Below are 26,863 nucleotides of genomic sequence, written 5' to 3'. Positions count from 1 at the left end.
GTCATTTTCCTTACGAACCCAAACAGACGCGCGAAAGCGTCCCAAGGCCCCCGCTGGGCCGTGACGTCACTCCCCCGGCTTGACCTCCGTCCTTCCCCCACCCACCCCACCACCCCTGAGCGGGCGGCAGCCAATGAGCGGCGAGCGGCGGCGTCCGGGGCTGGGCGTGACCTCACAGCTTCTTCCTGCGCTTCCCCGCCCCTTCCCTCTCGAGGGGGGGATGCCGGCCAATCGCAGCCCGAGGCCCGGCGTGACGTCAAGGCCCCGCCCAGCCCGTCCCGGAGGGAGCGCTAAAGCGAGAGGCGGCGGAGCCCCTTTTGCTGCCTTTGCTTTGCGCCTTCAGCTCGGGGGGCCGCCGGCGAGGCGCACCTTGGACGCGGTGCCCTTCAGCTTTCCCCCCCGCCGCCCTTACGCCTCCTCCGGACCAGCATGGAAAGCACCCCGCTGGCAGCCGAGTTCAACATCCTCCTGGCCACCGACTCCTACAAGGTTGGGGACGGGGGGGGTCAAATTGGGGAGGGGGTGCACGGGGTCCCCCAACCCCCCCCAACCCCAGCCGGCCTCGCTCTCCTCCCATGCAGGGGGGAGGACAAGCTGCGTTCTCCTCTTCTCCCCCCCCCCTCCAGGCCGATCTCGTGGTGGGGGAGTCGGGGTGGGGTGGGGGTCCCCGGGCTCCCGGGACGACGTGTGTGACGTTGCTGCAAAGTGGGAGGGGGGTAAGGGGTCGCTCAAGGCAGGGGAGGGGGCGCCCACTGGGGAATCCAAGGCGTGTGGGTCTTGATCCCCGAGAGCCAGCCTCTCTCCTAAATTCCCCCCCCCCTTCCCCATAGGCGCAGGTGGGGAGACCCTTACCCCCACCCCGCCTTTGGTGATTTGGGGAGGGGGCTCCTGCAGGTAACCTGGAGGTTGGGAAAACTAGGGAGGACTGGGAGGGATTTGGGGAGGGCGCGTGGAAAGGTAGCCTGGAGTTTGGGGAGACCCCCTTGGAGAAACTCAAGGGAGTGGGGGAAGGATTTGGGTGGGGGGGGTTGCAGGTAGCCTGGAGGTTGGGGGTTGGGGAGACTCCTTGGAGAAACTCTGGGGAGGAAGGGGAGCGATGTGGGTGGGGGCGCCTGCAATTAACCTGGAGGTTGGGGAGCCCCCCCTTGGAGAAACTCAAGGGGAGGGGTTTGGGTGGGGTGCATGCAAGTAGCCTGGAGGTTGGGGAGACCCCTTGGAGAAACTCTAGGAAGGAGGAAGGGGAGCAATTTGGGAGCGGGGGCCGCATGCAGAGGTAGCCTGGAGGTTGGGGGGACCTCTTTGGAGAAACTCTGAGGAGGAGGAAGGGGAGCAATTTAGGGGCAGGGGCACATGCAGAGGTAGCCTGGACATTGGGGAGCCCCTCTTGGAGAAACTCTAGGGAAGAGAGGGAGAGATTTTGGGGGTCGTGTGCAGGTAGCCTGGAGGTTGGGGAGCCCCCTTGAAGAAACTCTGGGGAGGAGGGACAATTTGGTGGTGATGGGGGGGGGGCGCCTGCAGGTAGCCTAGAGGTTGGGGAGCCTCCTTGGAAAAACTGGAGAGAGGAAGAGGGGGAGAGATGATGGACCAGGCCAGCCCACGCTTTTGGCCCTGTAATTGCAACCCGACTCCCCCCCCCCCTTCCTTGGGTTGCAAAGATGGATCCCTGGGACTTTTTGCAACCAGGCACGTGGTTTGACCTAAAGCGGAGTGCAGGAGAGGCCGTGGGGGCTCCTCTCCTTCCTTTTCTGGCGGGGAAGTTTCCAATGGCGTGGAAAGTACGCAGAAAGAGAGTAAAGCAATTGAGCAAGATGCAAAGTGAAACTTGGGCAGGAAGATGCTGGGAAACGCAACGCCTTTCAGAAGACCCTCCTTCCCCGGGAAACCGAAACATAAAATTCTTTTATAACTCCGGGAGAGAGTTGACAAGTGAAATTTAAGCCTTGAATTATGGTCCAAAGGGCTCCTTTTGACTTGCCTGCGAAGAGAAATTAGCTGCTGACCTGGGGTTTTTGAGTAATCCTTTGCAAGCGGTTTTTTTTTTTTCTGATTTGCAAGCTGGAGTAATTTCTCTCGCTCTCTTTGCTGAAGAATTTTTAGTCTCACCAAAGTTGCTAAGTATTTCCAAATTACAGGGGTAGCTTTTGGCCAGATCAAACCAGTTAGGCTTCCAAAAATGTCATTGTTTGCATGATTGGAGAAGACCAAAAATGAAATTTGATTTTTAATATTGATAGCAGAGGGCTTTTTAAAAAAAAATTGTTAGGGTTTTTTTTCTGGTGGGATCCCCGTAATGGCTGTGTTTGTGTATATTTTGTGTGCTGCGTTATGATTACAGTAAAGAGTTTTTATACTGGATTCCCAAGGTATTTAATTCGGTTACAGGACAAGGACAACTGCTCAAGCAGAAAGCATTTCGTATATCCACAGGAGAATCTATCAAGTTGTGCCAGCCACAGAGCCCCCGAGGCTAGGAGTTATACAACATGCAAATCTGCAGCTTGAATGCTTCAAAGGAAGCAGGAAAGTTTAGTTTGACTGAGATGGGGGCCCTGGTGCGTAAACTTCTAAATATTGTCTTTCTCAACATTCAGTTCGATGTGTTGTACAAAGGAATAATCTCCATGCTTTTTAAGCAAGGAAGAAGTAGTGGATTTTGGGGTCCCAATGCAGGCAGAGAAAACCAGTTTGGGGGAGCAATTTACTTGGACCAAGGTGGGTAGGTGATAGGAAGGAAGGAAGGAAGATAGATAAATGTGCAAAGGAATAATCTCCATGGTCTTTAAGCAGCATAGAAGTAGTGGATATTGAGATCCCAATGCAGGCAGAGAAAATCAGTTTGGGATAGCAATTTACTTGGAGCAGGTAGGAAAGAGATAGGAGATAGATAGATAGATAGATAGATAGATAGATAGATAGATAGATAGATAGATAGATAGATAGATAGATAGATAGATGATAGATAGATTAGATAGATAGATAGATAGATAGATAGATAGATAGATAGATAGATAGATAGATAGATAGATAGATAGATAGATAGATAGTATGGTATTGGACCTGGGTACTTGAGAGACCGCCTGCTGCCAATCACCTCCACCAGACCGATTAGATCCCACAGATTAGGCCTCCTCCGAATTCCATCCGCCGGCCAATGCCGACTGGCGACTACCCGGTGGAGGGCCTTCTCTGTGGCTGCTCCGACCCTCTGGAACGAACTCCCCGTGGAGATTCGAACCCTCACCACCCTCCAGGCCTTCCGCAAAGCCCTTAAAACCTGGCTGTTCCGACAGGCCTGGGGCTAAAGAGCTTTTGCCCCCCTTCTCGAATGGTATGGTTGTTGTGTGTTTTTTAAATTTTGTATTGTTATGTTTGTCTTTTTATCCCCCTGTCTGTACCCCCTTCCCTGACTGAATTGTGAGCCGCCCTGAGTCCCCTTCGGGGAAAAGGGCGGCATATAAATGTAATAAATCCAAATCCAAATCCAATCCAGATGTAGAAAGGAAGGAATATAGGTAGATGAATGAATGGATAGATGGATAGACAGGGATGGAGGGATGGAGGGAGATAGATAGACCAACCAATAGATTCAGAAGCCAATTTCACTGTGGGACTTAGTTGCAAGCTGCAAGGGATGATAATTTAAAGCTTATCACAACCCTCTTGGAATATTTTTTTTAAAAAAAGACGTAGAATAGATTTCCTTCTGCCAGGCACAACTTAGCCTGACCATCTTGAGGGCAGAAGTATTGGAAAGCACAAGCTGTATCTGGGCAGGGGAACTGATAGGAAAAGTGCCCTTCCTTTCCCGGCCAGCTTGACGTATTTATGCACTGCCAAGGATCCACCTAGACTGCCAAAGATTTTATCATAAAACAATATTAAAACCCAAACAGTCTTGCTTAGAAAGCCCCCCCCCCCCCCCCGCAAACGAAGACGCTGAGGATTAGTGCTTTCTTAATCCCCAAATATTGCCTAGAACAGTTCCATTTTTACAAGGCCTGTTAGTTGCCCTTCAAAAGGAAATTATTCTCTAGAATGAGATCTTAACTGGGGGGAAACATAGTGTGGGCTCTCACTTTCTTCCCGTCTTGGCTGATTTTTCTAGGCTGCATGTACAATACCGTGTTTCCCCAAAAATAAGACAGGGTCTTATTTTCTTTTGACCCCCCCTAATAAGTGCTTGGCCTTATTTTTGGGGAGGTCTTATTATTTTTGAGGTGCAGGAGGCGGCGAGCTCATGGCTGCTGCTGTGTTGTAATATTTTTGTAGGGGAGGGCATATTTTAGCACATGTGCTCAAAAGCCTGATTGGGTTTTTATTATCCCGGTGTGTTTGTGTGTCTTATTTTCAGGGAAACAAGTTAGGTCGACGGTTCTACCGGATCAGTCCTGCTGATATATCAAGAATATCTTGAGGAGTCTGTCCATTGGATTGAAATAAATAAAGCCAGAATCCCAAATACTAAAAGGAATTAATTGAGGAGAGAGGAAAAATACAGGAAATAAAAAGGAAGGGGGATAATCGTGTATGCACTGAATTCCAAATGAAATCAGCCTAATTAAGCTGGTTACTTATTAAGCCATAATCCAAGATCCTGGACTTTGGAACAAGCTTAGAATTCCTGAGAAAATATTTGGGCCTTCGAATTTGATGATGTGTACTGGTTCCTTGATCCGCCTTTCACCTTTGAGCACCTTCTCAACTTTATAACATGAAGAGGATGAGTTAAATATATAAAGGGTCTCTCTCTCAGGGGTATCCAGTCTTCACAACTTTAAAAAGTGTGGACTTCAGCTCTCAAAATCCCCCAGCCAGCCATGGGAACTCTTGAGATCTGAAGTTCACAAGTCTTAAAAAGTTGCCAAGGGTGGACCTTCCCTCTACATAGTTTATGAATATAGATCCTTGTTTTATTCTTTATGAATACAGATTCTTCTGGAGAAAAGAGACCAGTGCTTTGGCCTACTTTAAGCGTATCTGCAGTGTCATTATTCTTAGTGAATAAATTGAGAATTTATCTGGTAGTCAAGAGCTACCTTCCTAATTATTGTTTTTGCGCTCGCCTTGTTTCTGCCACTTCTGCAGTTTTCCGAAAACAATTGTATAAGAGAGAGTTTGGGAAAACGAAAAAACGAATCCTGCTCAGCATAAAGTGAATTTGCCAAATGTTTTGTAAGGGGGCGGGGGGGGGGGGAAGAGGGAGAAGGAATTGTGGTAAGTCGAAAAGTACAGTCAGGAGTGCTTAATTTTCAACTGGGTTCAAAATCGTAAAAATATAGCTCCTCGGCGAAGTGTGATATTCTTATATTTTAAATTTTGAACTAAATTACAAAATACTGGTAGTATGTCGTCTGCCTCTGCCCATTCCCAGCCGTGTGAATGTTTGGGCTAGAGTAACCAGTCTTATCCCAACCGTGAAGGTTGGTGATAATCAGTCACACTTGAAAGGAAGCTGAATAGATGGTTCGAAGATGTAAATATTACAGAGTTTATCTGTATTTTTTAAAATACAAAGCACATGTTTTTACCACTAAAGTTTGATGTAAACAAGAGTTGCTTGTTTGCTCTCTGTGCGCACACATAGTCATTATAGAAGATTTTGCTTAGTAGATAAGACAATGTTGTGGCAACTTCTGAAGGGTGTTAGCACCATTAGCATTCCCAGCAGTTGCTTATCCATGGAATTGCTGCTTTGAAATCCTTTTGCTAAGTAGCTTTTGAGAAAGGGCTCCCTTTTTTAGGTGCTAGAATTAAAACATAGACCAGTGATGTACCCAAACCGGAATGCGCATATGCGCACGTCAGAAGCACGAAGACTAGCAGGCCGGTGCCTATGCACATGTGGGCCAGCTGGTGGTCTGGCTCCCAGCATGCACATGCGCGCCAGCCAGCTGGTCTTTGAGCTTCAGGGGCTCCGGCGCGCACAAATGTTCCGGTTTGAGCACGGCGTGCGTACCCACAGAGAGAGCTCTGGCATGCGTGCCATAAGTTCTTCACCACAGACACAAGACTATTATCATTTTAGCATAGTGTTTTTTACAGATTGGAGTGGTAAGGAAAAGTCCCCTATCTTCCCACTACAGTAGTCCTCAACCAGTGGAGGGTTTCAAAATGTTTTAGAACCTCTTCTGTAGGTGTTACTTGCTTTGTGGGAGTGGCTTGCCGGCCATGTGACCGGGAGGGAGTGACTTGCTGGTCATGTGACTGGGTGGGAGTGGCTTGCCAGCCATGTGACCGGGTGGGAGTGGCCAACTTGTAAAATGTGGTTGATGCAGGAGGGGGTGCACAGGTAAACCCACCAGTGGCTGGCCAGGTTAGGTGGTCTTAATAGAATGGACCTTATAAATTCATATTAGCTTGGCTTTTCATTCTAGTGCCCTGGAGTTCCAAAGTTGACTTTTAGCTGGAGTGAACTTTCTCTCCAACTTCCTCATAAGTATTAAAAATAGGGTGAAACTCACTTAACAGTGCTCTTGCTTAGCAACCAAAATGTTGGCTCAGAAACTCTGGCATTTGAAGCACGCAAGTCTTAAAGCTGTCAAGTTACAAGCCCCTTGCGCCCCTAACCCTTTAGGGGAAAAAAATCCCATGGGTGTTCAAACTTGGCAGCTTTAAGACTTGTGGACTTCAACTCCCAGAATTCCTCCTCCAGTCATGTTGGCTGAGGAACTCTGGCACTGAAGCGTGCAAGTCTTAAAGCTGTCAAGTTACAAGGGTTCCACCACAAAACCGCGGTAGAATAAAGCACGCTCGACGAAAGCGCGTACGTGATGTCATCACAGCGCGACGAAAACATCGCGCTGTGAGCAGTAAATTTAAAATTAAAGCGAAAACCTTACCCTAACCCCCCCAAACCTAACCCTAAACCTAACCCTAAACCTAACCCTTAACCTAACCCTAAACCTAACCCTAATGCTTAACGTAACCCTAACCCTTAACCTAACCCTAACCCTAAACCTTACCTTTATGTGAATCGGCTTGCTTTAATTTTATTTTAATTTTATTTTAATTTATTTTTAATTTTTTTCGTCGCGCTGCTGATGACGTCACGTACGCGCTTTAATCGGGCGCGCTTTAGTGGACCGCGGTTTTGACGGGTCACGGTTACAAGACCCTTGCACCCCTAACCCTTTAGGGGAAAAAAACCCCCAGTGGTGTTCAAATTTGACAGCTTCAAGACTTGTGGACTTCAACTCCCAGACATCCCTGTCCCTTCCAAAGTAGATTAAAACTTAAAACCAAAAGAGTCACCATCTGCTGTCTGGACAGGTGGTTATGAAAAGGTTTATTGAAAAGAAGCAGTAATTGGGTATATTGGGCTGGATATGTACAGTGTGTGTGTATATATATCCTTTTATGTTATTTGTGTAATTTTATATGGATACAAACTGGTATTTACTCAGTCTCTGGTGTTGCAACTATAGGTTACATCAGAAACACAAATGGTTACCATACGTTACAACTGTGATACAAAATAGTTAAAATGCCATTCACCTTTTTATACAGAGACAAAGGGAAATTATTATTTATTTTTGGTATATCCAACCAGTTAATATTTTCCTGAAAATTAAATCTAAAAAAGAAGAAGAATAGAAAGGGATGAACAAAATAAATAACTTTATTAAGTCATTCTCACATTTGCAGCTTCTGGAGGCCACAGGCTATTCTTTTGATAGCTTTCCAATACTGTCTAACCCAGTTTTTTAAAAGTTCTAAGAGAAATGTCTGAAATAAGCTTTAAATAACAGTGTTGATACCTGCATAGATACCTTCACCCCTCTCCAAAAGGTATTTAAATCAAACTGATTGGAAATATGGACCAATCTCTAGCTTTCTTTACGTAGAGAAACGTATATTGACTTAAGAAGACAAAACTCCAGGGGGAAACCATAAATACTCCATTAGATGTTAGATTTGATTTTGGAATTAAATGCCTATTTCAAAATGTTTTGATATTTTTCTTTTTTTAACCTCTGAAATAGTTTGTCTAGTTGCAAATTTACAATCAAAAGGAATAAAACAAAATATAAGCAATTCCCTTAAAGCTAATACTGGGAGAGTTAATATTTTGGGGACAGCTGATATTAAAAGAGATGTGCTATACATGGGTACATGGCATGATTATATATATATATATATATATTTATATTTATATTTATATTTATATTTATATTTATATTTATATTTATATTTATATTTATATTTATATTTATATTTATATTTATATTTATATTTATATTTATATTTATATTTATATTTATATTTATATTTATATTTATATTTATTATTATAATATTACATATTGCATAATCGTATCTAGTTCCACCGAATGAATTGCTTCTGAGCAAAACATAGCTTCAACCTGCACTTGAATGCAGTTTTTGTCTCTAAAAGCATTTTTCTGCTTCTGCTAATACATCTATTTGCGAAGCTGCAGAGGGAGCACTCAGGGTATATATCACATTTCAGGTTTACCTGGAATCCTGGTTAGTTTCACTTCTCAGTTGTGGCAAGGTCTGTTTTGTGGACTGTTGTATAGAGTTGCGGTAGAATAGAATAGGAATAGAATAGAATAAAGTAGAATAGAATAGAATATTAGAATAGGGTAGAGTAGAATAGAATAAGAATAGAGTAGAATAGAATAGAATATTAGAATAGAGTAGAGAGTAGAATAGAAGAGTAGAATGGAATATTAGAATAGAGTAGAATAGAATATTAGAGTAAATATAATAGAATATTAGAATATAGAGTAGAATAGAATAGAATATTAGAGTAGAATAGAGTAGAATAGAATATTAGAGTAAATATAATAGAATATTAGAATGTAGAATAGAATAGAATAGAATATTAGAATAGATTAGAGTAGAATAGAACAGAATATTAGAGTAGAATAGAGTAGAATAGAATATTAGAGTAAATATAATAGAATATTAGAACATAGAATAGAATATTAGAGTAGAATAGAATAGAATATTAGAGTAGAATAGAAGAGTAGAATAGAATATTAGAGTAGAATAGAATAGAATATTAGAGTAGAATAGAAGAGTAGAATAGAATATTAGAGTAGAATAGAATAGAATATTAGAATAGATTAGAGTAGAATAGAATAGAATATTAGAGTAGAATAGAATATTAGAGTAAATATAATAGAATATTAGAATGTAGAATAGAATAGAATATTAGAATAGAATAGAATATTAGAGTAGAATATTAGAGTAGAATAGAATAGAATATTAGAGTAGAATAGAATAGAATATTAGAATAGATTAGAGTAGAATAGAACAGAATATTAGAGTAGAATAGAGTAGAAATAGAATAGAATACAGAATATTAGAGTAGAGTAGAATAGAATATTAGAGTAGAATAGAATATTAGAGTAGAATAGAATACAATAGAATAACAGAGTTGGAAAGATCCAACCATCTGCTCAGGCAGGAATCCCTATAGCATTTCAGACAAATGGTTGTCCAACCTCTTCTTAAAAACTTCCAGTGTTGGGGCATTCACAATTTCTGGAGGCAAGTTGTTCCACTGGTTAATTGTTCTCACTATGAGGAAATGTCTCCTTAGTTCTCAGTTGCTTCTCTCCTTGATTAGTTTCCATCCATTGTTTCTTATCCTGCCCTCAGGTGCTTTGGAGAATAGGTTGATCCCTTCTTCTTTGGGGCAGCCCCTCAAATACTGGAACGCCGCTATCATGTCACCTGTAGTCCTTCTTTTCATTAAATTAGACATACTCAATTCCAGCAACCATTCGTCATCTCTTTTAGCCTCCAGTCCCCTAATCATCTAAAATGGAAAAGAAGAATGGATGCCTCAAAATTGCCAGCCTACAATTGAAACGGAGCGATGAATATTCCTTCTAAAATTTGGGGAGGGGGATTTGAGCAAGCAAGAGATCACGAAAACGATCCTTGGGAAAAAAAATGGTTGTAGCCCCATGCTTTAAATTTGCATATTTTTTCCCCCACTCTTCTTATGGACCTAAATGTTTTCTTAACTTATCTTATTGCAGGTGACACATTACAAACAGTATCCTCCCAACACAACTAAAGTTTATTCATACTTTGAATGTCGTGAAAAGAAGACGGAGAACTCCAAATTAAGGAAGGTCAAATACGAGGAAACGGTTTTTTACGGATTGCAGTACATACTTAATAAATACTTACAAGGTACATTTTTTCCCCCTCCTATATTTTCAAATGCCGCCTTTCCATATTGTCGCTCTCATTCCCTGATGTTATTTCTGGCTGGGATGAGAATAATTTTTGATATGTCTTAGGTTGGAGTTGTATCATGAATAAGTCATAAAAAGAATCTTTGGATTGTCCTTGAATATGTGCCATACTTATTTTATCCTGAATTAATTGCTTAGATCAGGAATGCCAAACTCACGATCCGGCCTGCAGGAAGCTTAAATTAGGGCCAGGGGGCGGCCTGAAAATATCAAAGGACTGGCCCGCAGTGTTTCTGCCGGCCAAAAGGCCCCCTGTGTGCCCCCCCCCCCAGCCCATATTTGGCTTCCCCAGCCTCCAGCAGCACTCTGCCGGCCAAAACAGGCCTCATGGAGCCTCCGCATGGAAGTACAGCCCATTTTGGCTGGCAGGGTGCTGCAGTAGGTGTCCGTCCTATCTCACTTCCCCTATACCCCACCAGCCCGCGGAGGAGAAATCAGTGGTGGGTTATAACCGGTACGCCCCGGTACATGCGTACCGGTGCCTGCTGGGAGCACCGAGTACCATTTAGGGGTTCACCGACAAATGCGCGTACGACAAAAGCGCGGCTAGAAAACCGCGAGGTCAATATAGCGCCCACAACAGTGCGCCAACAAAAGCACGCCTTCAACAAACAACGCCAAAACAACGTAATAAACCTAAACCTAACCCTGAACCTAACCCTAACCCTTACCTTAACCCTAATCGTGCTTTTGTCGGCGCGCTGTTGTCGGCGCTATATTGACCTCACGTTTTTTTTGCCGTGGTTTTGTCGGCACGCTTTTGTCGTGCGTGCATTTGTCGGGTCACGCCATTTGGGTACAGTGCTCTGGAGGGCCCACCCGCCAGCCCGCGCTCCTTACCGGTATTTGAGCTGTTCAGGGCTTCCGCACACGGACATGGAGCGTAGGGCACCTGCGCGACGAAATGGAGGCCAGGGGCAATGCATGCAAGTGGCGGCAAGTGGCCTCAAAAGAAGGCAAGACAGGTGATATACGAGGCCTGGTAAGTAGGGCAGCTCCACCCCACCACATCCTCACCCTAGTTTGTTTTTTACCTGTGTGCCTCGCCCCACCTCCTGCACCCTGGTGTGGGCGGGGTCTTAATTGGGTCTAATTTTGTGGGTGGGGCTTAATTTGAGCGCATGCGCTCAACAACATGGTAGGGGCTTCTTTTCAGGTGGTTCGTCTTTTTGGAGAAACACAGTAATATTTTTTGATATATTATTTAAATTTCACACACACACTGTATTGCCAAACCAACTTTCAGAGCAGATAACTCCTGTCCGAAACAGACTTTCTTTGAGTACATAATACAGTTTGAATTCTTCCATAGGCAGAGTGGTAACCAAAGAGAAAATACAGGCAGCCAAAGAAGTATACAGGGAACATTTTCAAGACGATGTCTTCAATGAAACAGGATGGACCTATATTCTTGAGGTAAAACCAAGTTGCATTAATGTTTGCATTTAGTGGAATGTTGCATCCAGGAGTGGGATTCTACTGGTTCAGGTGATTGGGTGATTCGGTTTGGGTGATTTTTCTTGCAGGTGATTCGTTACTCCAACTGGGTAACACCATCAGGGCACTTATGACATGATGGCTACCTGGTGATGGTTACCTGTTCTGACCCCCTCCTCCGTCCAGTAACGAATGCCGAGACAAGCTTAACTGGAATGTACTTTATTAGCAAGAAACCAAAACCTCGGTGGCTGAAAGCCAAGCAGAACAAACAGATAAGGACCTTGGCAGCAACTCAGACAAACCTTGGCAGCAATCCAGCCTGCCAAGCTAGTTACAAAAGTTCTCCAACTTTTAGTCAATGCGTTGACTTCTGCAAGAGGGGCGTGTGCACAAGCAGTCCTTATTATAGTCTGGAGAGGAGCCTAATGACCACCAGCTGAGTACAATTACCTCCCATACTTGTGCAACTGTTCCTGACGCCTATTAGCTCTTCGATTCCAGGCATCCAGGAACAACTCACTGCTGGCGTCTGGGTCACTCTCCCTTGTCTCCTCCCCACTGGTCCAAGGCTCAGGCGCCTCCTGGTAGCCAACCAGCCTCTCTGTGCCCTGCTCGGAGTCAGAACCCTGTCCAGGGTCCTCCACATCCTCCAGGGCCGACTCATAGGGCCCCTCGCTGTCGGAGTCTGGTGGCAGCTTCAACGGCTCCTGCTAGGCCACAACAGTTACCTAGTTGGGGTAATAAAACATCTGCAAAAAAACCACCGAGTTCAGAAAGCGCTAAGGACACCTCAATCAGAACTGAAGAAGCTTCTTGGAGGAGAAGCGAAGCATCTTCAAGGAAAAAAACAAAGAAAGTCCAGTAGCCTTTTGAAAAAGCATCTTTGGGACTTCTAAAATAGCTTTTTAACATTTGTTCTGTGACTAAAGATCTCTGGATAATTTATATATGAATTAATAGATTAGTTTTATCCCGAATATTGTCCTTAAAATCAGAAGTTTTGGATTTTTTTCCTGCTATGTCATAAACCTCTTTATTTCTTCTTAAGAAGTTCGTATTCCTTGGGGGAATCATTATTTTGTTTCCAAAGTAGTGTGTTCTGTTCATACCCAAAATATGTTGCTAGTTTGGCTAATAAAAAAAACGGTAATTGAAAAGATGACATTATAATTCAATGTTCTTTTAAGCAAACCAGAGAAATCTGTAGCAGTGTCTTTAAATATCTAAATGCCGTTAGTTTAAAAAATACCTACAGTGGTACTTTGATACTCAAATGCTTTGAAACTCATCAAATTTGGTATTCAACGCATTTTGACATGAAAATTTTGTCCCAATACTCATCATTTGTTTGGTACTCAGTGCAGAAGCTAGAACTTAGTAGTGTCATCTGCCTTGTGACTCACTATATCAGCGGCCTCCAAAGTTTTGGGCATCAGGGACCAGTTCCATGGACCAGGGAGTTGGGGACCCCTGAACTATATTATTCCTTGGAGGCATTGGTTTGGTACTCATCGTTTTTGGTACTCAATTAACAACGAGTACCAAGGTACCACTGTATTTATATTGAAACCTATTTTTCATCTGGCTAAAATAGATGGTGGTATTTGAGCGTTTTCAAAACCATCCTTCTGTTTCTCTTTTACATCACAGAAGTATGATGGCCGTCTTCCTATTGAAATAAAGGCTGTTCCCGAGGGATTTGTCATTCCCAGAGGAAATGTACTTTTCACAGTTGAAAACACGGATCCAAATTGTTACTGGCTCACAAACTGGATTGAGGTGGGTAATGTGGAATTTTAAATAGATGAATGGGCGCTATGATGGAGATGTAGAAAAAATTAAGAGTGTGTAGAAACTAGATCGGACGAATTCCTCCACTTCTGGGCCAATGAGTAAAAGTTGAACATAGAATAACAGAGTTGGAAGGGACCTTGGAGATCTTCTAGTCCAACCCCCTGCTTGTGCGGGAGAGTCTATATCATTCTAGACCAGGGCTCTGGAGCCGCATGTAGCTCTTTCATCCCTCTGCTGCGGCTCCCTGTCACCGGTCAGCTCCACAATTGATAGGGCTTTCGGTTAGGACAGGTAGAAGAAATAGGACATCGCGCTAGGAGGAGACTCAATGGTGGGGGAACTGGACTTCTGGTCGGCAGGAGAAAAAGGATGCCATGCTAGGAGGAGACTTTATGATGGGGGAACTGGACTTCTCGTCGGCAGGAGAAAAAGGATGCCATGCTAGGAGGAGACTCTATGGTGGGGGATGCCATGCTAGGAGGAGACTCTATGGTGGAGGAACTGGACTTCTGGTCGGCAGGAGAAAAAGGATGCTATGCTAGGAGGAGACTCTATGATGGGGGAACTGGACTTCTGGTCGGCAGGAGAAAAAGGATGCCATGCTAGGAGGAGACTCTATGGTTGGGGGTGGGGGAACTGGACTTCCAGTTGGCTCCAGAATTGAACGGGGGGCTTCCTTTTAGGACATTTGGGGCTCTTTTGAGTGTTTAAGGTTGCTGACCCCTGGTCTAGGCAAATGGATGTCCAGTCTCTTCTTCAAAAGCCAATTGTAGTCATAAGTTGAGGATTACCTCTGTGTGTGTGTGTGTGTGTGTGTGTGTGCGTGCGTGCAGGCATCAGAATTTCATTTTTTAATGTCCAGTGTGCTCGCAGGAAAAAAAAAAGTGGAAAAAAAAGTTATCTTATTGATGGCGTGTGTACCTTATTCTTTTGCTAGACCATTCTTGTTCAATCATGGTACCCCATCACCGTCGCTACAAACTCCAGGGAGCAGAAAAAGATACTGGCGAAATACTTGTTGGAAACCTCAGGCAGTTTAGAAGGACTGGAATACAAGCTTCATGACTTCGGTTACAGAGGCGTCTCTTCGCAAGAGGTAACGTTTCTCGATCAGCGTAGTTTTTGCACTGTAAGACGCACCATGATTTTGAAGAGGCAAATTTTTTTAAAAAAGCTTTTGTACTCTGCAGGCCTCCCAAACCTTTACACGCCTCGTTTTTTTGCAAAAAAAGAAAAAAAGGGGGGGGGGCATGCAGAGCTTTGGGAGGCTTGTAGAGTGCTCCTGGGTGCTGGGGAAGGGGGCAAAAATGAGCAAAAAATGGCCCATTTTGTGCTCGATTGTGTCCTCCCCAGCCCCCAGGAGCACTCTGAAAGCCTTCTAAAGGCTCTGCACAGCCATTTTGTTGAAGGGGGCGGGGTTTCGGGAGGCCAAAAATACTGTGTTCAGTGTATAAGACGCCCACCCAGATTTTCACCCTCTTTTGGGGAGTAAAAGGTGTGTCTTACACTCCAAAAAATACGGTACTTAACTTAGTGTATTTTTCGGAGTATAAGATGCACCGGAGTATAAGATGCACCGTTTTGAAGAGGTGAATTAAAAAAGTAGGGAGGGAGAGAGAGAGAGAGAGAGAGAGATTGAAATACAGTAGATAGGTAGGGAGAGAGAGTAGGTAGGTAGGTAGAGGGAGAGAGAGAGAAATACAGTAGGTAGGTAGAGGGAGAGAGAGAGGGTAGGTAGGTAGATGTTTCCAGGTGTATTTATCCATGAGCTGGAGAAGGAAATCACTGACAATCTGCAGCACCTAAGACTTTGTTTCTGCTGGCCCAGCACTTGATCAATCTAATTCTCATCAATCACTTCAACTAAAGAGCTTTCCGAAAGGGGGAAAAAAAGATTTTGCACTCTGCAAACCTCCCCAAAACGGCCCGTTTTTCACTCATATCTGCCCTCCCCAGCCCCCAGGAGCTCTCTGAAAGCCTCCTAAAGGCTATGGACGGCCATTTTGTTGAAGAGGTGGGGCTTCGGGAGTCAAAAAAAAAAAAGCTGTATCCGGTGTATAAGACGCACCCAGATTTTCAGCCTCTTTTTTGAGGGGAAAAAAGGTGCGTCTTATATTCTGAAAAAAATACGATAGCTTGAAAACATTGGCGGAGCATCCTCAGAGGGTTTACAACACAGCCCTAACAACTTATGCCCTAAATTAAAGCTGTGGAATGATGACATCCGTGAAAACGTGGCCTAAAAAATGGCAGCATGTAGAGAATGGAACGGAATTCTATCCCTGGGAATGAAAAGCTACAGGAAAATGTTAAAAACTAAGTTAGCAGCGCTTGTTTAAAAATATGGGAGAAGAATTGCTGAAAAAAACACACAAGCGAACATCCCCGGACAGATATTCCAAAGTCCAGGATATACAGCTAGTCCTCAAACTTACAATAATTCATTTAGTGGCAGTTCAAATCTACAACATCACTGGAAAAAGTGACATGGCTGTTTTTCACGCTCACGACTGTTGCAGCTTCCCCGTGATCCAAATACAATATAGCGGTTGGCCACTGATTCATATTTATGACCGTCGCAGTGTCCCCCTTTTGTGAGCTTCTGAGAAGCCAGGGCAATGGGGAAGCCAGATTCACTTAACAACCATGCTGCTGACTTTAACAGCTGCAATGATTCACTTAACAACGGTGTCGAGAAAGGTCGTAAAATGGGGCAAAGCCCCACTGTCTCTCTTAGCAACATAAATCTGCTCTCAGCCATTTGCTGACTCTCCGAACAGAACAGCCCGTTTATTTTATTTTATTATAATTATTTCGAAAATTTATATTGCCGCCGACTCGCATACGGCGACTATATAAGGGCAGGGTCTCCAACTTCGGCCATTTTGCGACTTGTGGACTTCAACTTCCAGAATTCCTCAGCCCGCCATGCTGACTGAGGGATTCTGGGAGCTGAAGTCCACAAGTGTAAACTGGGCCAAAGTTAAAAGGTAAAGGTGCCCCTCGCACATATGTGCTAGTCGTTTCCCGACTCTAGGGGGCGGTGCTCATCTCCGTTTCAAAGCCGAAGAGCCAGCACTGTCCGAAGATGTCTCCGTGGTCATGTGACCGGCATGACTAAACGCCAAAGGCGTGCAGAACGCTGTTCCCTTCCCACCAAAGGTGGTTACTGTTTTTCTACTTGCATTTTTTACATGCTTTCAGACTGCTAGGTTGGCAGAAGCTGGGACAAGTCACGGGAGCTCGCTCCGTTACGTGGCACTAGGGATTCGAACCGCCAAACTGCCAACCTTTCTGATCTCGCAAGTCTTACCCACTAAGCCACCCTCTAACTGGGCCAAGATTGGAGACCCCCTAATATAAGGTGATATTTGGTTATACGCAGGTAGTCGTCGTATGAGGACTGCAACCCAAGCATTCTGTTGCTAAGCAAGGCAGTTGTTAGGTGAGCTTTTGCAACCTTTTTGCCACCGTTGTTAAGCGAATCACTGCAGGTGTGACGTGAAGCATGCCGTCATTAAGCAAATCCAGCTTCCCCCATTGACATTGCTTATTGGAGGCCGGAAGGTCGCAAAAGGAGATCATGTGACTATGGGACACTGCAACGGCCGTAAGTGTGAGAACTGGTTAGAACTCACTTTTCTTTCGGTGCCTTTGGAACTCCGCGAACGGTCACTAAGCTGAAGACTGCCCATGATGTATGTTATAAAACCGGAGCAAGGACTGCTGAATTCGAATCTATAGCATTCATTAAAACATAAATCGTCATTTTTCCCAGACGGCCGGAATCGGAGCGTCGGCACATTTGGTGAACTTCAAAGGCACGGATACGGTAGCCGGAATTGCTTTGATTAAGAAGTATTATGGCACAAAAGACCCCGTTCCGGGTTATTCCATTCCGGCTGCTGAACACAGGTAGGTGTTTCATGGATATTCGACATAGCGACCTTTTCTTCTAGTTACCCTTATCAGGTGACAGCTATGAAAATCTCCATAGATGTCTTCTCTCTCTGTCCCTCTTTCCGTCTCTATCATCTGCCTGCCTGCCTGCCTGCCTTTCTGTCTATCTGTCTATCAATCAATCTATCTATTTATCTATCTATCTATCTATCTATCTATCTATCTATCTATCTATCTATCTATCTATCTATCTATCTATCTATCTATCTATCTATCCCTGTCTGTCATCTGTATATCTGTCTGTCTATATCTATCTATCACCTTTTTCCCTATGTCTGTCTCTCTATCCCTCTCTGTCTGTCATCTGTGTCTCTGTCCGTCTGTCTGTCTATATCTGTTTGCATGCCTGCCTACCCACCCATCCACATCTATCTATCTATCTATCTATCTATCTATCTATCTATCTATCTATCTATCTATCTATCTATCTATCTATCTATCTATCTATCATCTCTCTCTCTCTCTATGTCTCTCTCTCTCTATCCCTGTCTGTCATCTGTCTCTCTGTCCGTCAGTCTGTCTATATCTATCTGTTTGCCTGCCTGCCTACCCACCCACACCTACCTACCTACTATCTAATCATCTCTCTCACTATGTGTCTCAGTGTCTATCTATCCCTGCCTGTCTGTCATCTGTATATGTCTGTCTGTCTATATCCATCCATCCATATCTCACTCTCTCTCCCTATGTCTCTCTCTATATATCCCTGTATGTCATCTGTATATCTGTCTGTCTGTCTATATATCTATGTCTATATCTATCTATCTATCTATCTATCTATCTATCTATCTATCTATCTATCTATCTATCTATCTATCTATCTATCTATCTATCTATCTATCTATCTACCTACCTACCTACCTACCTACCTACCTACCTACCTACCTACCTATCTATATTTCTCTTTCCCTGTCTCTATGTCTGTCTGTATGTCTATCATCTGCATCTCACTTTTCCTATCTCTCCCTCTCTTTCTCTGTCTCTCCATCATCTGTATATCATTTCCATATCTATATCTATATCTCTTTGTCTATCTATCTATCTATCTATCTATCTATCTATCTATCTATCTATCTATCTATCTATCTCTATCTATCTATCTATCTATCTATCTATCTATCTATCTATCTATCTATCTATCTATCTATCTATCTTCCATATCTCGGTCTATCCCTGTCCATCATCTGTACCTCTGTGTGTCTCTCTATCTAGCCACACACAATACATACATACAAACTCCACCCATGCCACATAGCTGCAGTTCATTAGAAATTCTGATACCAACCAGTAATATCTAGCAGCATTCAGCGTTCGGTTTATTTTATTTGATGCTTTATAGATTCATTAAAAAGTAATGAAAGATTCAATTTCTTGAATTAATTCATACCGACGTCTACATTTGCGTTTTCAGTTCCTTTTGGAAATTGATAGTCACTTACACGTAATTTATAATAAAAATAATAATAATATTGTTTTCATTCCAAACGCATCAGTGCCCTGTTTTGGGATTATTATTTTTTTTAATAAAAATTGTCACGGGTAAGGGTATTATTGGTCCAAGGTTTCCTTGATTTTAATTAGGCTCATTTGAAACTCTTCATCATTAAGTTCTTTTGGGAAATCAATGCTACTCGTAACAAAACGGATGATTTAAGTGTCATTAATCTATCTACAGGGCGGGGGGAGCAGCTGCTTGAGACAGGAGCCATAGAAAAGTTCCAGAAAGCAGTGAAAATTTTTAACTCTTTGACAGGAATGAAAACATTATCTAAACTTGCTCCAAGAAAAACAAACAAAACCACTGCGGTCACCGACTGGTGGTTCACCAGAAAATTTTGGTGGTCCGCAGAAAAATTATTTGCATTTTTTTTCTATTTCACTAAATCAGGGGTCTTCAAACTATGGCCCCTGGGATGGATACGTGCAATGAACGTTTGTGTTGCTGCAGAGAATCTCCCCCATCGGGGTCTTTTTGTGCAGGTTGGAGGGGGACAGAAATTCCGGCATGGGGTCTGCTTCAGCCTCCTGGTGGGGGGCTTTGGGCGAAGGCTGGAGGGAAGAGCCGCTGGTGGGAAAGAGCCGGAGGGCCTCATTCCAGTGGGACTGCATCATGGCCTGGAACTGGCTGACCATCTCAGCCTGCTGAGTCTCCAGGCGCCGGTACCTGGCCTTGCACTCCCGCAGGTCTTCCCTCTGCTTGGAATGCCTATGCTCCTAGTCCTCAGTGAGGTGCTTCCGCTGAGCCTCCCTCTTGGCCAGATCCAATTTGAACTGAGCTGTTTTGCCAACTCTTTCTCCTGGTGGCTGCTTAGCTCCAACAAATGCTTCCTGTTTGGGCGCTAAGCAGCCTGGGCGGAGAGGCGAGAAGTGGCTGGGAGGGGAGGGGCAAGTAGAGGCCGGTTTGGCGCCCCTCGATGTGAGTGACATCAAGTCGGCCATGCCCACCCAGTCACATGACCACCTAGGCACGCCAGATATTAGTGGTCTGAGATTTAAAATTATGAATGTGGTGGTTCTTGAGGCCCAAAAGATTGGGGACTCCTGACCTAAAGGACTTTTGAGCCACAATCAGAAGCGTAGAAAAGGATAACGAATACCTCCGAAATTAATCCACACCTCTTCTTCTTCCAGTACTATAACAGCTTGGGGGAAAGACCACGAAAAAGACGCTTTCGAACATATTGTGACCCAGTTCTCTTCAGTGCCTGTATCTGTGGTCAGCGACAGTTACGACATTTACAATGCTTGCGAAAAAATCTGGGGTGAGGATTTAAGGCATTTGATTGAGTCGAGAAGTGCAAAAGCTCCCCTCATTATCCGGCCAGATTCCGGAAACCCTCTTGACACCGTGCTGAAGGTAAGGGCTCGGAAGTTAAAAGATTTCCAAATCACAAGAGTGATTTCTTGCTAAATCCCTAATTCAGTGCAGGGCGCTTATGTTCTGACCGAGGCCTCCCGAGATCATGAAGCCGACTCCTCGTCCCGATAAAACCTCTTTTTATTTAGTTTAAAGTGAATTCCTCTCCAGCAAAATCCTGGCCCGCAGTCTTTCCAGAGATTTACAGACCTTTATCAGGCTTGGAGAGTTGCCAGGCCGATATCTTCCAAACTCCACGCTGTAGCAGCAACTACTTGGCAAGAAGTCAAGAACAGATCTTCACCCTAATGAATTGAACTAATTGTCTCCTGCAAACTCCACTCCCCTTTCGCTCTTCTTTATTCCATAAGGGAGGGGCCATTCACCATCCACCTGTGGCTTTACTCCCGAGTTGGCCCTTGTCCCTTAGCGCACACTGGGAAACAGACTCCAGCTGTTCTTCTGCCCCACTGATCTCTGACTCTGAAGGCAGCTGATAACTGCCGGACGGCCCTGGCCCCATCTCTGCCTCCGACGCAAAACCCTCATCAGAGCCTTCCCCAGACTCCGGGACTGGCCCATGTTCCTCCCCAACCTCCTCACTGTCCGAATCTGCCACCAGCTTAGCTCCTTCAACCAGACTTCTTTCTCCCCCGCAAAAAAAAAAAAATTGATTTTTTTTTATTGATTACATTGCTTAGCGCTTAATAAACATCGCGTTGTATGGGTATTTAATTCGTTTTAACAATTCTGATTATATCCTTAATCTCTAGCCCATTTTTCCAACCACTAGTAAAATAGGAATAATTTTAATACAGTGAGTGGATTTGAATTTTTCTTCCTTTAGACTTTTTTGTTATTCTGTTTTAAGTTTGTTATCCTCCTGCTTTGTTTATTTAATGGAACTATTGGTTGATTTGCTAATATTTATGCTTCTCTCTCTTCCTCCCTCTCCTCCTTCCCCTTCTCTAGGTTTTGGAAATTTTAGGAAAGAAGTTCCCCATTTCAGAGAATTCAAAAGGTTATAAAGTGTTGCCACCTTACCTCAGAATTATTCAAGGAGACGGTGTGGATATCAACACATTGCAAGAGGTGCGACTTTTCTCATTAATTTTGTGGTTGTGACGGCTCCTTCACTGGAGGCTTCACTGCCAAATTCTGCAGCCGGCAAATTCTTTCAAGGGAGGATTTACAGTCACAGACCTTATCTGGCTTGGAGAGCTGCCAGGCTGCAGAATTTGGCAAGGAGTCTTGGAGAGACACAAGCCAATTAAACGAACTAATTGTCTCCTGCAAACTCCACTCCCCTTTTGCTCCTCTTTTATTCCCTCTGGGAGGGGCCATTCATTGTTTGGCCTTACTCTCAAGTTGACCCCTGGTCTTTTAGCCGTGCCTTTCGTCTGGCCACTCTGCGCATGCACACACTGGGAACAGGCTCCAGCTGTTCATCTGCCTCATTGATGTCTGACTCCGAAGGCAGCCGATATCTGGCATACGGCCCTGGCCCCCTCTCTGCCTCCGACACAGAGCCCTTATCAGAGCCTTCCCCAGACTCCAGGACTGGCCCATCTTCCTCCCCAACCTCCCCACTGTCCGAATCTACTGCCAAGGGCCACAGCAAGCTCCTTGTCCGGAATGATATAGGGTCTCCTGCCTTGAGCAGGGGGTTGGACTAGAAGACCTTCAAGGTCCCTTCCAATTCTGTTATTCTGTCAATTTTTAGATGAGTACTTCAGTTAGCTTTTAACACGGGTGCCATTCAAAACAGCCATGTGCAGTTCTGCTCTCAAAATCTGTCTATACAGCATGTGAAAAGTCTTTGAGAAATATTTTTCGTTGTCCCCTGAAATTTCAATAGGAAAATAAATTATCCCTTAATAGCACAGTGCTTCAAAAGCTGTGTTTGCACCGAATGGCTGAAACTAAAAGCTAAAATTGCTCTAGTTGCCTCCCCCCACTCCCCCCCCGCCTCCTTTCACTGGAAATTTCCCCCTTCGATTTTTGATCCGTTGCAAGTGCTGGGTTATCTTTTTATTGCAATTCAGAATATGTTCATTTGGCACAGAAGCTGACAAGGTGCCATACGTAATACGAAATCTCACTTGCAAAATCTTTCTTACAAAACCTCGCCACATCCTCTTTGCTGTGAATTTCAGGAAGTAAAAAACGCACGCCCCCCCCCCCTCCTCCCCCCAAAAAACCCCTTGCAGGCCGGGTTGAATTCACTTTGAGGACAAGATACCGCCTCATATTCCTCTGCCGAAGATCGCCATCTTAGCCCCGTGATGCTTTTCGTTGATCTTGTTCAGGGTGTAACTTGACACGTGCAAAATGTTCTTTAACCCTCAGACAGACGCCGTTCAAAGGAAAACCACAGGTTTCTTTAGAAGGGAGGGTAGGGAAAGGACTTGCATTTTCAAAATCTTCGGCTTTGGATTATATGTACAAAGAGATAGTTGGACAGAAAGGATCCTCTTGCACAAAAGTGACCTTTCCAAGGTTGAATAACAACCAAGACTGGATTACACCACTGGATGTCTTCATTGGGGCTTCCCACTCAGGATCAATCCAAATCCCCCCCCCCCCTCTCTATTTATTTTTAACAATTTATCATGTGGGTTGGAAGATGGTTAACAGTGGATTTTCTAGCAATTCCAGAGTATTTCTTAAGGGTAACCAGATAAGGATGCTATCTTTTTTTCATTTTGTGGAGAAATGTAACTTACAGAAAAACAAGAAACAGTCTTATGCAATTTTGTGGATAAACATAACTTACAAAAACATTCTTCGTTTTTGTAAAGGTAAAAAAGGGTTAGGTTCCCCTCACCCTTAATGTGCTAGTCGTTCCCGACTCTAGGGGGCGGTGCTCATCTCCGTTTCAAAGCCGAAGAGGTAGCGCTGCCCGAAGACGTTCTCCATGGTCATGTGGCCAGCATGACTCAACGCCGAAGGTGCATGGAGCGCTATTACCTTCCCACCAAAGGTGGTTCCTATTTTTCTACTTGCATTTTTACGTGCTTTCGAACTGCTAGGTTGGCAGAAGCTGGGACAAGTAACAGGAGCTCCCTCCGTTACGCGGCGCTAGGGATTCGAATCGCCGAAATGCCGACCTTTCTGATCGACAAGCACAGTGTCTCAGCCACGTACGTCCCTTTCGTTTTTGTAAGTTAACGTTGATCCACAAAAATTGCGTAAGCCAACTTTTTGAAAAAAGTACGAGTCCCTGTGTGTAGATTATGAGGCGTAGGCTTCATTTAAAATCTGTAGCTTGCTTGTGCGATGCTTAAAGCGTTTTTTCTGTCGTTTCCAGATCGTGGAGGGCATGAAAAAGCAGAAATGGAGCATTGAAAACATTTCCTTCGGCTCAGGTGGAGCCCTTCTGCAGAAATTAACCAGAGATTTATTGAACTGCTCGTTCAAATGCAGTTACGTGGTTACTAATGGCCTTGGGGTATGTTCTCTAAATGTAATCTTTACTTGAGAGAGAGAGAGAAAAAAATGGGAATTTACCGAAGTTGGCATGGGTGTTGAATTCCTTTTAACTTTGACTTCTAGGTTAACGTCTTCAAAGATCCCGTCGCCGATCCCAACAAACGTTCAAAGAAAGGAAGGTTGTCTTTACACCGAACGCCGAACGGAGACTTCGTTACGCTAGAAGAAGGCAAAGGGGATTTAGAAGAATATGGACAGGTAGTTTCAACGCTTCAATGTCCTTTGCGGGCTCAAGGGAATATGTGTTGTGGCCCACCAGCAGAGCTGGCAGCAGATTTAGACAGTGAGGAGGTTGGGGAGGAAGATGGGCCAGTCCTGGAATCTGGGGAAGGCTCGGATGAGGGCTCTGTGTCGGAGGCAGAGAGGGGGCCAGGGCCGTCTAACAGTTATCAGCTGCCGTTGGAGTCAGAGATCAGTGAGGCAGACAAACAGCTGGAGCCTGTTCCCAGTGTGCGCATGCGCAGGGTTGCCAGACGAAGGGAACAGCTAAAGAACAGGGGTCGACTTGGGAGTGAGGCCACAGGTGGACGATGAATGGCCCCTCCCAGAGGAAATAAAAGAGGAGCGAAAGGGGAGGGGAGTTTGCAGGAGGCAATTAGTTTGGTTCATGACTCTCCAAGGCTCCTTGCCAGGTTTTGCAGAGATTGGCCTGGCAGCTCTCCAAGCCAGATAAGGTCTGTGACTATAAATCCTCCCTTGAAAGACTTTGCTGGATGGGAATGAGCAGAATTCACAGTCAATTAATAAAAGGGTTTTTTGTGGGGACAAGGAGTTTGCTTCCTGTTCTTGGGAAGCCTAGGTCAGAACAATATGGATAAATACCTTGTGATGGGGTTTTAGAGCAGAAACACAAACAGGCTTGCATTCTCCCATAACTCACCTTGTAGCAGAGATGAGTGGCAGGAAAATTTAATTTATATATATAAAAGCTAAATACCACTCACTCATCACAAAATCTCCAGAACCGTAAAGCCTACAAGCTTGAAATTTGGCATGTATGTTCCTCTTGGCTTCTAGGTGCTCGCTATGAAAGGATTTTTCGAAATGACCATCAGATCATCAGTATTTCTTATACAGTATTATATTAACACGCGTCGATGCTAAAGAGTTAGATGTTCTACTCACCCTCCCCACCTGAAGGGAACTCTGTTCCAACTGCCAGTTGCCTTATATGGGCTTAGCCAGCACATGACTCATCCAGCCTGCGGGCTGGCCCAATCACATGATTTCGTAGCAAAGCCCGGGTATCCAGCTAGTAAATAATCATCCGCAGACCGGATGAGTCATGTGCTGGCCAAGCCCATATAAGGCAACTGGTAGTTGGAACAGAGTTCCTTTCAGGTGGGGAGGGAGAGTAGAACGTCTAACTCCTTAGCTTTGTTTTTGCTGGCAGAGGATTACAGGAGGTCGTTGCAGCTGAAAACTGAGCTCAGGAGCACGTTTTCACTGACAGAGCACTTGGGCCACCACAGCCCCCCCCCCGACACGAGTGGCGTCAAACTGGCCACGTCCACCTCGGCCCTCCAAGGTCAAACACAACTCTGATGCGGCCTTCAATGAAATTGAGTTTGACACCCCTGCTCTAGCGGCTTATTTTAAGTCACTTAATTTTTTGGGTAGATGGCTGTATTATTATTTTTTTACTAACGTCATAACAAATGGTGTTTATTTTGTAGGATTTCCTTCACACGGTGTTTAAAAACGGCGTAGTAACGAAGAAGTACTCCTTCGACGAAATCAGACAAAATGCCAAGTTGAAGACAAATGAATTTTCCGCGGCGTCTCACTAAAGTTTCATTCCATGTTGGTATATGTGCAACAATTATGTACTGATATTGGTTTCTTGTAGAGATCTGTGTGTTTGTATTTGCCACCTCCTAGCCAAATTATTTGTTGGTTTATGGACATCAATGCCCTATTATGTTTTTCCTTTTAATTTTTGGCCAGTCTAAAATTGACATATTTACAGCCGGAAACCTTGTAATTGTAGAGCCCTTTGCTAGTCGTGAATCAATCCAGTCCGGATCTCAATGAGAACAGTGATGAGATGTTTTATAAATAAATGAATATATCTATATATATCTATAGATATAGATATATATAGATATATAGATATATATAGTAGCATATCGCAAAAGAAAATTTACCGAATAATATCATCGCTTTATGTTTATAATTAACTTGTATTTTTGTACAAAACGGAGATTGTGTAAAATATATTTAAAAAGTTTCAATATTTCCGTCTTTCCAACTTTTTCGTGATTTTTACGAGCACAGACTTTCAAGGAAATAACCGGGGTGGGATGGGGAAGAAAATTCACTGCCTTCTTTTTTTTGTCCATTGATCAGCAAATAAAACATGGCCTTAAGTTTTATCGTGAAAAATTGTCCTGTTTGGAAGTTTTAATCAGGATAACTCGCTCACAACTCCGGGGGAGGGGGGGGGGAAACCCACTCTCAGTTGTTCTGTCATTAAAAGTCCGATTTTTTGTGTGCATCCACCCAATTTATGCAACCACCGAAATGGTCTGATACATGACTTCTATAAATGCAAAACTTTATTTAAGGAGGAGGAGATAAAATATTCACGGGATGCCAAATAATGAGTAATTTATTGTTTTAAAAAAATTGCCAGGTTTGTCTCTCTCTCTTCAACAGGGAAGCTGCAGTCATGAATTTGGTGTAAAATCCCATTTGAAATTTAATGGGATTTATTTTCAACTGACTAAAGCTAAGAAATTTCCTTCCAACCCCAGACAAGGGATGTGTGACATTCGGTTTAGGGACAGGTGTGCAAACGGTGATATTAATTCTGATTTTCCCCCCCCATACATGGTTACAAATGACAAAATGAAAATACTGGATTGAATAGTGCACTTTTTAATTAATATTTTTTTGTATTTTGGTCTTGAGTTTTGCGCGCTTTCTCTCTCTCTCTTTTATCCTCTTTGTCAGACTGGATGTTAAATTGTATAGATGTCTTAAATATATATTTTTTTTGTTAAATAATTCTAATAAAACATGGTTCTAGCCAAATTGTTTTTACACTGCTAGCTTTCACTAAAAAAAAAAAGAGAATATCA

General features: G+C 43.9%; 1 protein-coding gene across 1 annotated transcript; it reads left to right on the top strand.

Moving 5' to 3' along the window:
- Window positions 1-275: 275 nt before the first annotated feature.
- NAMPT (nicotinamide phosphoribosyltransferase) lies at window positions 276-26,863 on the top strand. The gene is made up of 11 exons (XM_032220997.1): window positions 276-489; window positions 10,016-10,172; window positions 11,550-11,653; window positions 13,328-13,456; window positions 14,409-14,567; window positions 17,250-17,386; window positions 20,063-20,288; window positions 21,261-21,380; window positions 23,599-23,739; window positions 23,844-23,978; window positions 25,457-26,863. Exons 1-11 carry the CDS (start codon window positions 430-432, stop codon window positions 25,568-25,570), a joined length of 1,482 nt encoding a protein of 493 aa, XP_032076888.1. The 5' UTR covers window positions 276-429; the 3' UTR covers window positions 25,571-26,863.

This window comes from Thamnophis elegans, chromosome 7 (assembly GCF_009769535.1).
Source record: "Thamnophis elegans isolate rThaEle1 chromosome 7, rThaEle1.pri, whole genome shotgun sequence".
Lineage (NCBI taxonomy): Eukaryota > Metazoa > Chordata > Lepidosauria > Squamata > Colubridae > Thamnophis > Thamnophis elegans.
This window is presented reverse-complemented; position numbering and strand designations above follow the sequence as displayed.

What these genes read in the sequence shown, in the direction of transcription:
- NAMPT (XM_032220997.1), top strand. Translation starts at nt 430, where the DNA reads ATGGAAAGCACCCCGCTGGCAGCCGAGTTCAACATCCTCCTGGCCACC. An exon ending in GATGGACCTATATTCTTGAG is followed by an intron (nt 11,654 to 13,327) that starts GTAAAACCAAGT and finishes TTTACATCACAG; the next exon opens with AAGTATGATGGCCGTCTTCC. An exon ending in ATATCAACACATTGCAAGAG is followed by an intron (nt 21,381 to 23,598) that starts GTGCGACTTTTC and finishes TGTCGTTTCCAG; the next exon opens with ATCGTGGAGGGCATGAAAAA.